This window comes from Danio aesculapii, chromosome 25, assembly GCF_903798145.1.
Source record: "Danio aesculapii chromosome 25, fDanAes4.1, whole genome shotgun sequence".
In the NCBI taxonomy this organism is placed as follows: Eukaryota; Metazoa; Chordata; class Actinopteri; order Cypriniformes; family Danionidae; genus Danio; species Danio aesculapii.
The window spans coordinates 18,142,825-18,153,552 of NC_079459.1; the positions used below are offsets into that span (position 1 = coordinate 18,142,825).

Below are 10,728 nucleotides of genomic sequence, written 5' to 3' on the forward strand. Positions count from 1 at the left end.
AAAAAAATACATTTTTTTATGAGAAGTGTGGCTCATGGTCAAATACGAAACTAAAACTATATAAATGCTGAAATGGTATATTGTGAGGGCCTAGAACTTTTTTTCATGACATTTTCTTTTACATATATAAATTAAATTAAGGATATACAATATTCACTTTTTATTTGGAATTGTGAAATGGAAAATGAATGCCTAAAAAGCTCACAGGGTCACCCGCGCTTGACTTCAGCAGGTGCTGATTGTGAATTCTTTCTCTGAGCATCTATTGTCTACTGCTTTCCATACCTTGTTTTTGGTGTGTAGAAACTTCCCCCACTCTTCTCCATCCACTCCTGTAGAAAAATAATGACCAACATTGTCAATGACACAATGCTGAGTTACAACCTATTTCACTTTCTTCAAAGAGTTTGCTCCACTAGACCGGAGAGGCATTTTACAAAATATCATTTCTATTTTGTAAAAGCACCATTACAGCAAATTAAACAAAAACTGCTACAAAACAAAAAACAAGCGGAGTGCATTAAGGGTAGCACAACCTATTTAGCTTAATACACTAACCTACATTGACTTTTAAATAGCAGCTGATCATAGTTAGAGAGTTATTGAATTGTAAACTCCAAAATCATTCATACTCACCACTGAAACCAAAACTGAACTCTAAATTTTGGGTTTGTTTAAAGGAAGGCATTGCATTGGCAGCACAACCAAAGCTTTTTAATCAAATCATGGAAGCAGGGTGAAGGAAAAACAAAAAACTGCTCAAAATAAGCAAACGGGCAAGGAACAAGGAAAAGGAGACCTTTGTAAAGGCGTCCATTTTTCCAGGTATTGGGTTCTGTGTTTAAAGAGAGATGACAGAGGGTTAGCCTGCAGCACGGCAGTCTTTAGAGGACTCTAGTGTTGTAGCACACAAATGCAGAGACACCCATGCTAAAAGCTTCAACTGAAACACACCACTCACTGTTATGGACTGGATTCTGCACGTATAGTGGAAGTTCAGATATTTTATTGAATTAAACAGCTCACAGGAATGAAATACTGGTCAAAAATCAAAAAATATATATATATTATGAAATAGGTTTATGCTCGTCATAGTCGTAAAAATGCAATGTTGCAGAAAATGATTACAATTTAAACTATTATATTCATTATTTGTTTTATTTTGATGCATACAATTTATTCCTCTGAATAAACTTCAGAACTGTATCGATTTAAAATGTGAAAGCTGCATAATAAGAGTCATTACTAATCAATAATACCAATAAGAACTGATATTAATTGAGCACCAAACCAGCATATTTAAAACATTTCTGAAGGATCATGTGAAACTGAAGAGTAGAATATTATATATTAATTAAATAACTTTAGTTACTTAAATGTAAACATGTAATAAATATGAAAAAATTATCAAGAAATAAAACTTGCATTTATTTCTAAAAATTAAAATAAAATAAAAACTAAAACAAAAATAAACCAAAATGTATAGACATATTTAAAATATTTTATAAAAATTTATATATAAAAAACAAAATTCACAACTAAAATACTAAAACTGTAACTAAAATCAAAATGAAACAAGAAAAATCAAAAATCAAAATCGAAAAGTAAAAAACCCATTTCAATTTGTATAAATAAATCATTTTAAAGATACAGTATGTTTAAATGTATGTAAATGTAAAACTAAAACAAACTGAAAAAATAAATATGAAACAAAAATATAAAGACTAAATAATAAACTTGGGCTCTATTTTGACGATCGAGGCACAAAGTCAAAAGCACAGGGCGCAAAAGCATTAAGGGCGTGTTCGACTCCACTTTTGCTATTTTAATGACAGAAATATATGCTCTGCGCCACGGCGCATGGTCTAACAGGGTTGAGCTTATTTTCTAAATGAGTTATGGGTGTGTTTTGAGAATAAACCAATCAGAGTCTCTTCTCCCACTGCCTTTAAGAGTCAGTTGCTCCGTGCCATGGCGCATTTGCTATTTATATGGCGGACTGTGTAAGTAGAAAAACTGAAAGCTTCACTAGTGAGAAAACAGTTAAACAGACCATCTGCAGTGCGAGGATAAAAATGAGCCTCCTCCAATTAGCCTTTACTTTCACTTTCTCTTTCTTTCTTTTCTGGATAAGGAAATGGTGTCATACGTACTACACTGTAGACATCCATTAGCCTACATAATTATTTTCTTTGTTAAGCGCAAAGATTTGTTTCAAAACTATTTCTAAATATTCATATAATAACTAATACGAACTATGATAATAATAACTTTATACAAAAGCAAGTTGTCGTGAATAAACTGAAAAAATCCCCCCAAGGTGAAGGCATCCAGGCAGTGGTTTTTATATTTATGTAGAAAGTAATCATTTTTGTTACATTCTATTTCAATAATTCTTTTTCATTTGTAAAGATTTTTGCGTGTTGCTGTACATCCTGCGTGTTTTAAGCAATGTGTAAGCGAGGCGCACATCTAATGCACTCTGCGCTGGACTTTAGACCTGCTTTCAGCGGGTCAATTGCACAGTCTATTTTAGTTCCTAAAAAAAGCGACGTGCCAACAATGCGCCTTAACACACCTCTTTTCTAGACCGGAACACCAATGAGTCCACAAATTAACGCAAATGGATTTGCTATTTAAACAACGGCACAAAAAAGAAAAACCAAAGTTATGTTGGTCTGAAAATAGCAACACAATGCGGCAAACACGTCTTGTGCCTTTTTGCGCCGGGTGTATGAACGGGCCCATAATATTTATTTACAAAATACAATATAAATATTATAAAAAATTTAATAAAAACTAAAACTAAACTAAAACTTATAGACATATATAAAAAATATATAAAGAATACAAATAAAAAATAACCAAAATTCACAACTAAAACTGTAATTAAAGTCAAAATAACAAGAAAATTGAAAAATAAAAACAATTTTCAGTTGGTTTTATATATCATTTAAAACATACAGTATGTTTCAATGCATTTAAATCTAAACATACTGAAAACATAAACATAAAATACATTTTTAAAACTTACATTTATTCCTAAAATTGCAGCTAAAATATTATAAAAAAATATAAAAATTAAATAAATCTAAGCTAAAACATATGGACATATTTAAAAAAAAACATCAATAAAAATTATAAATAAAAATAAAATACTTAAACTGTAACTAAAATCAAAATAAACAAGAATATACAAAAACTAATTTCAATTTGTTTTACAGTACATTTCAAACATACAGTATATAACAAAAAGTAAACTACTTTAATTGTAATTATGTTTTTTATGTTTTTTCAGCATTTTAATTAAATAAATGCAGCAATAAAAACCTGAATTATTCCAAACTCGGACTGTAAGTGTACAGTAAATCAGCTCGCCACAGATCACCGTTTTCCCTCATGACCTGACACCACAGATTGAGCAAGCAACTTAGAAACAAAGTAGCACAAAGTAACTTTCTAGATCCCACAAACACACACTGCAGGTCATTTATTCATGCTTTACAAAAAAAAGCAGATACCGTTCTCCTCGCCAGTCTTTCTTCTGTCCTCTGGGTCTACATGCACCAGCTGGAGGATGAGGGGCCTGCGGGTGACGATGCCCGTCCCGCGGGGCAGGAGGTCTCTGCCAACCAAACTCTCCAAAACTGAACTCTTCCCGCTACTCTGTAAATCAAACACACCACAGTAAGTCCTAGAGAGTGTGAAATATTTATTATATATATTTTAAAGGTCCCATTAAATTAAAATAAAGTTCTTTTAGTTTTAGTCTGTTAGTTTTAAGGATTATCTATTAGCTAGTGTGCTCCAAAACAGTAACAAAATTCACATTTAGAAGATATAAAACTGATATAAACATGCAAAGCTTGCAGTTTGTCACTTCCACCTGGATCATAAATCAAACTCGATTCCTCGAGGGCCACAGCTCTGCAGTTTTGCTCCAACCCTTATCAGACACAGATAATCCGACTAATCATGGTGTTCAAGACTACCAGAGACTATTAAGCAGGAGTCAGTTGGATAGAGCTAAACTATGCAGAGCTGTGGCCCTCCAGGAATTGAGTTTGAGACCACTGACCTAGATGGATAAACAATTTTTTTTCACGTCACCTAATGCTTCAGTTTTTCCTCAAATCTTGACCAATCAAATGTTCTCTAGTATCTGACAGGCCCCGCCCCCTTCAAGACACTTCTTTTCATTTGATGCGCTTAAGCTTAAACGCTCTCACTACTTTATGAGAGAAGCTACTTTATGTCTCACCCTCTCTTCATTTTTCAGTTGAGATTGTCAAATGTGAAATACAAAAATTAACAATTCAAAGAACTTCATGAGACCCTGAAAAATATTTGTTTGCAAACTGTCATTATTGTGCAGTTTGAAAAAACATCATCAGAGACCAAATTAAATCATTCAGTGTGAATGTAAAATTTGAATTTACCACATTCTTTATCAGATATGATATAGTTACAGAGTTCTTACACCTTTTCCAAAGTCAAATTTAAGCACTTTCCTGGTGCATTTTTATGTTTAGTTAACATTTTAAAAGTGTGGCAAATGACATATTTACATAACTATTAGGGCTGAGCATTATGACGGCATGAATTGTTACAGCAGAATGAAATGTGTACCATAAAATCTTTTTTGATTTTTGATTTTATGTATTTGAATAGAACCTTTTCACATTTTTGGGTTTCTCAGTAGCAGAATTCGTCATAGTTGGGAAAATAGTTGAGCGCAGTGAATGGAAGAATACAACAAACAGTTTTTTACAATCTTATTTGCTCAAATAGTAAAGAAAAAACTCCACGATGAGGTTATAAATATGTTCAGAAAAAGTTGAAAAATTGTTTTAGACCGATGACGGCAGCTAGAGGAGAGAATAACGTCAAATTTACTGTCCTGTCCCATAGATGCTGCATTCATTTGTTTTTTTGTCATTTAAAGCAAAGATGATATACTACATACATAAATACATATAAATGTTCATACATTTAAAAAAAAAAAAAAATCAAGATAGTAAAAACCTTGAAGTATTTAAGATGCTGATGACCGTTAAAAGGGGCTATACTGTTAGACTACCCAGAAAACCATGAAGCACTGTTTATTTCACTTTTATTTGAACCCTTTCGTATTTATATATGCTTAGAATTACATTTTATGTAAATGCACTGCATAGAAAAAGACTTGATCAACCCATTCGATCTAAATTCATGAACTACTTCTGAAAAGAGCTATTTAAATCATGTAGTGAAATTATATTCATATCACAATACATATTGCAGCAAAACAAAAAGCGCAATGTCAGACTTTACCAATATCAGGCAGCCCTAAATTCATGTATTGTTTTTACCATGGGAGGCTGGCAGTGTTTTGTTTTTTTAGGATAAAAACAGTTTGATATTTCCTTAAATTTTTTACATTTTCATATTTAATTTATATAGAGAAGATGTGAGAAGATGTTCCCTTATTTATAATAAGGAAGTCTGTCCAAATACAAATGTAAAACATGACAGTAGTACGTGTTGTTCCTAAAGTCATATTTTGTTTACTATATTTATAAGAATAATAATCAAATAAAAAAATCAAATAAGATCAAGTCCTTTTCTTAAATATTAAAGCTGATTTATTACAAAAATTATTTTGTACAGTTTCTTAAATAACTACATAGTTTTAAAAAACTATATAGTGAAAGAAATAGTTACTGTTAAATAAACTTTCTTATACTGTGCAATCATATTTCGGTTGTAATACATAAGTATACCTCAGCACATTCTATATCAGATGCTACTTGTTAAAGCATATATTATAAGTTATTCTATAGTTTAGCATAGTGTTGCAAGGACATTTGTGATGGTAAGTTTTCCCCCAAACCCAACACTGAATTTTCACTCTTTTAAATGTCATTTAGTCACATCTTAAATGTGTCAGCTTTCATTTTAAATGTATATTTATTTTAATTGAACGCACTGTTCACTCATGAAGTGATAATCTCCATGCACTTTGTCTTCTCCCATGACTAAATCAAAGAGGAGAAAAAAGCTTATGCACAAACTCCAGTTTTCATTTTATGCAAAAGCAAACAAAGCATTTTATTCAAATGGGTAATTTAGTAAGATCAATTTTTATAAAAGCAACACAATGACATTTAAATTCAATTTCCAGCACTTTACCTGAAGATCTAAGCACTTCTCATACCTTGAAAATACTACACTGAAATTCAAGCATTCCCAAGGATTTCCAGCACCCGTATGAACCCGTATGTTTTTAACTTCATTTTTTAACATTTCATTATTTTTCATTGACTTTTGTGGCTTTTAGTCCATGAAAAAATACAATTTGTTTATATAAATTTGACAAAACAATGTTTGTTTTTTGATGACTCATCCTGCACTACAAAGATTTTTATCCAATCGGATCCTCTCCAGGGGTGTGTTTACCAAACAACGACATAACTCTCGGCTGAACTATCATAGTACAATGCATAATTTGGGAAAAGAACAATGTAGTGACGAGTGTTTCCCAGAACTGTAGTTTCTGTCGCAGATCCATCATTTGAACCACGTTAGTTATAACGTAAATCGTCCATAATGATGCTCTAAACAGGGTGGAGTAATTATTTCTTTGGAGAAAAACCCCACCATTTTTGTCCATATTATTGTTTTACATGCACTCGCATTTTTAAAAATTCAATATTAGTTTTGGTAAAACATGCACTCGTTTTCCATTTTCATTGAAACATGTAAATGGCACATTTAGGGCCTATGTATGTCCCCTTTACAAATATTATTGACAATATTCCATTTAAATCACTTAGCTAACATGTTTTCTAATCTCATATACAAATCGTTAATGGTTGTAATTTACAGTAGGCTTTTTCTTAAGAAATTTTAAAAAATCATACTTGGTAATTCCATTCAATTCCCCTTTATTTGTATAGCGCTTTTACAATGTAGATTGTGTCACAGAAGCTTTAAATAGAAGATTATAGTAAATTGAAACAATGTAGTTCAGTTTTCAGAGTTTAAGTTCAGTTCAGCTCAGTTCAGTGTGGTTTAATAATCACTACTGAGAGTTCAAACACTGAAGAGCAAATCCATAGATGCGCAGCTCTACAGATCCCGAACCATGCAAGCCAGTGGCGAGGAAAAAACTACACCAATTGGCGAAAGTGAAGAACTAAAAATCCTCGAGAGAAACCAGGCTCAATTGGACACGACGACCATTTTTCCTCTGGCCAGAGCTGCAGTCAAGGCGCCGGAGGCTGGAAGCTGGGCCTCAGCAAAGACTTGTCTGTCCCTGGTAATTATTATTATTTTTAAGTTATTATTTTTTACGTTTTTTTAACAGTATTTTTAATTATTATTATTATAAAGTAGGCGACGTTACAGCCTAAATTCTACTGTTAAATAATCACCTATAGCTTTCATCACGAGTTACCGCTGTGTTCAAAATGGCATAAATGTGTTCAAAGTGTACTACGAAGGGAACGCAATTGTCAATATGAAGATCGCTAAAACTGAACTGTAAAAATACTTTGAAAGCTAATTACACCTAAGAGAGATGACTTTAATGCTTTTTTTTTATAATTCAAAGTTTAAATGTTAGAATGTTTTAAATGAACATGGTATGGGGTAGTACTGGGAATTGCACACAACCAGGAACTATGCTTCTAACTACAGTTCTAGAGGTGTAGTTGCAAGCGTACAAGTTAGCGACGCAGTTTGTGAAAGTTCGTTGGAACGATGGACTTGGGGAAACGGCAAATCAACGAAATATGTTTGTAATTTGTTTGTAATTTGTTTGTAGCTTGCGACATTAGTTAGCCTTAGTTAGCTAACAATGGTTTTCGGAAACACACTCCAGAATGAGAATGTCTCTCCCACAATTTAGATAACTATATGGTCTTCTTTAAATCATCATCTTGAACAAAACATTCCTGAAAAAAAGTTTTGCATTCTTGTACATGGTGTCTGTAAGATTGACAGTTAATACATTTTAATTAATACTTTGTCTAAATGTTCAATAAATAGTTCCTTTTCTACCTCAAACGTCAGGCTTTTCAAGGTTAGCACAATCTTCAAGACTCAGACAGCCATATCCAATTAAACGGTCAGTGAAAGTCTTTGCTTTAAGACTCCTTAACCGCTTTATACTCAATGTGTCAGGCAGACGGCGGGAAACTGCTTTACATCACGTCAAATTCTGGTTTGCTTTTATTAAAAGGATGGTATATTACAATTAATTTGACGTTAATATATCTCACCCTAATACCATCGAAGATCATTTTTCTTCAGTTTGACATAAAAATAGATTGTTTTAAGCACAAACTGGTGTTTGATCATTCTAAACTAAAGCCTGTTGCTCAAAAATGTAAAATGTGCATCAAAGATTGTGGCTCAAAATAAACGTATAGACAACATAAAATGAATACCTATGGCTCGGTCTATGCGAGGGAAAAAATCCCCCCAAAAACACAAAACGTACGCTGCAGACTTTCATGAGGCTGTGTATTAAAGTTAATAATGTTGTAAATAGAACAATCATTTTGCTTCATTAGACCTCACTGCACTTAAAAAAAAAGACATTTGCGGTTTGTACTTATTTAAATTGAGCTGAAACAATTAATTTTTTTGGAGGGTTAACTTAATTGTTTTGTGTTCAATCCACTTAAATTCATAAAAACTAATAAAAGTTAACTTAATATCATCATGTTGTGCCAACACAAATCAATAGTGTGGAACCCAGCCATTTTTACAGTGTCTATTTTTCCCCTTGACTCTCAAAGTGCTTCGACTAACCTAAAAATCTTTAACATTCTACTAAAGAGATTAACAAGTAAACATCTTCGTTGACCTAAAGGGAAGTAAACTAAGAACAACTTCTCATTTTTGTGGTGAACTATCGCTTTAAATATTTACACAATAACACTGTCAAGTATGCAACATTTCCATAATGAATTGACAGATATCTAGTGTAACATCAGCATGGAAAACTTTCAAGATGCTTTGCACATTAATACTAATCTATTTTGTCCTTCATATACAGTGAGCCCTTGCAGCTGTTCAGCCCAAACATGCTGCCAGAACTGTCAAGTTCAGACCGACCATGGCGCATCTTATCATGTGTTAGCCTACTGTACTGACATCAGCGCAGTTTTAATCATCAATTAATGCTACTGCTCGTTCTGTTAAATCAGAAACAGAATCCTAGCAGTAGAAACTTTCACATAATATACCTGAAGTGTCAATTATTCGAATAGGAATGAGTAAATTAGCTAGACTCTTGTTAGCATGCTAGTTAGCCAGATCTCGCTGATAACATTTGAAAGCTGGCTTCAGATTTAGATTTATTGTTTTAACGGTTGATTAACTTAAAGAGAAACCTGTTTATTTGTTCACCTTGTCGTATATTTATATAAAGATATAAATGTGTCACATAAATACATAAAGGTAGCTAATAATGGGCTGTGTTTCAAAATAATTGAACTGCCTAGCTAGGGGGCTTGACGGGCGCGCGCAAACTTTAGATTCCATTTTTAAACTCTCGTGCTCAAAATGCTGTCTTTATAGGTGACTCACTAGGTTTTAAGACACTTGCATAGACCTGTTTCAGTCTGAATGGAAACTGCAACTAAAATATTACCTGCGTTCCCACCACTGCAATTTGAGGCAGCTGGATAATGTCCGCCCCGACAGTGTTAAAAACATCCTGGAGTTTGTTAATGACAGGAATAAGAGCCTCCATCGCGTTGACGATCTCTTCCCCTGTCAGAATGAATGAGCTAAGGCGAACACCCCGGCTATACACGGCACAAAGTCATCCAATGTCCCTCACTGAGCCACCATGAACCAACCCGGCCGCTGAAAAACTGCGCAGCGGTGCATTGCGGGAACTGTAGTTTTAGGCGACACGACAGCTGTTGACCCACTTTTGAATTTTCTGGAATCAAACTACATTTCCATGCATTGTTCTGACTGAATGCGTCAAGGCAACCGTAACTATGGGGTGCAACGAAAATATTTTGGTGCACGCAGAAAAAAAAATGTTTTGGGTGAGATGTCATGGAAAACAGTTTTTAGGTGTAATATTTGCCTACTTAAAATGCTTTGCATTAGTAGCCAAAAGGTTGTAATAATATGATAATATGAGAAACTCAGTCTCTCTTTCTCGTATTTCTTTGAGTATAATATTAGTATTTGTATTATTATATAAAGGTCTTATAATATTTCAGTCTAATTCCAGCCTATATATATATATATATATATATATATATATATATATATATATATATATATATATATATATATATATATATATATATATATATATAAATGACAGACTCTACATATATAGACTGTATTAATGACAGTCCGTAGTGTATGTATGTGAATGAGTGTGTACAGATGTTTCCCAGTGATGGGTTGCAGCTGGAAGGGCATCCGCTGCATAAAACATATGCTGGATAAGTTGGTGGTTCATTCCACTGTGGCGACCCAGAATTAATAAAGGGACTAAGCCGAAAAGAAAATGAAGGAGATTTTCAATTCACCTTTAACTTGTATAGCACCTTTACAGTGTAGATTGTGTGAAAGCAGCTTAACATAAAAGATTATAGTAAATAGTCTTGTCCAGATTTAGTTTTGTTTAGTTCAGTGTTCAGTCTGAAAGTTCAAACACTGAAGAGCAAATCCATCAATGCACAGCTCCAGAACCAAGCAAGACAGTGG

At 33.2% G+C, this 10,728-nt stretch overlaps 1 protein-coding gene across 4 annotated transcripts in view; it reads right to left on the minus strand.

The window, feature by feature from the left end:
* dnm1l (dynamin 1-like) overlaps positions 1-9,866 on the minus strand; it is a 35,228-nt gene extending 25,362 nt beyond the window's left edge. For 2 of the 4 annotated variants that reach the window (XM_056451696.1, XM_056451694.1), the window contains exons 1-4: positions 9,644-9,866; positions 3,522-3,666; positions 800-835; positions 286-332 (exon numbers count right to left, since the gene is read on the minus strand). In XM_056451696.1, coding sequence (XP_056307671.1) covers positions 286-332; positions 800-835; positions 3,522-3,666; positions 9,644-9,745 — 330 coding nt within the window. In that variant the 5' untranslated portion in view covers positions 9,746-9,866. The remainder of the gene's footprint in view (positions 1-285; positions 333-799; positions 836-3,521; positions 3,667-9,643) is intronic. The other 2 variants (XM_056451697.1, XM_056451695.1) reach the window with 1 other exon arrangement.
* Positions 9,867-10,728: the final 862 nt, after the last annotated feature.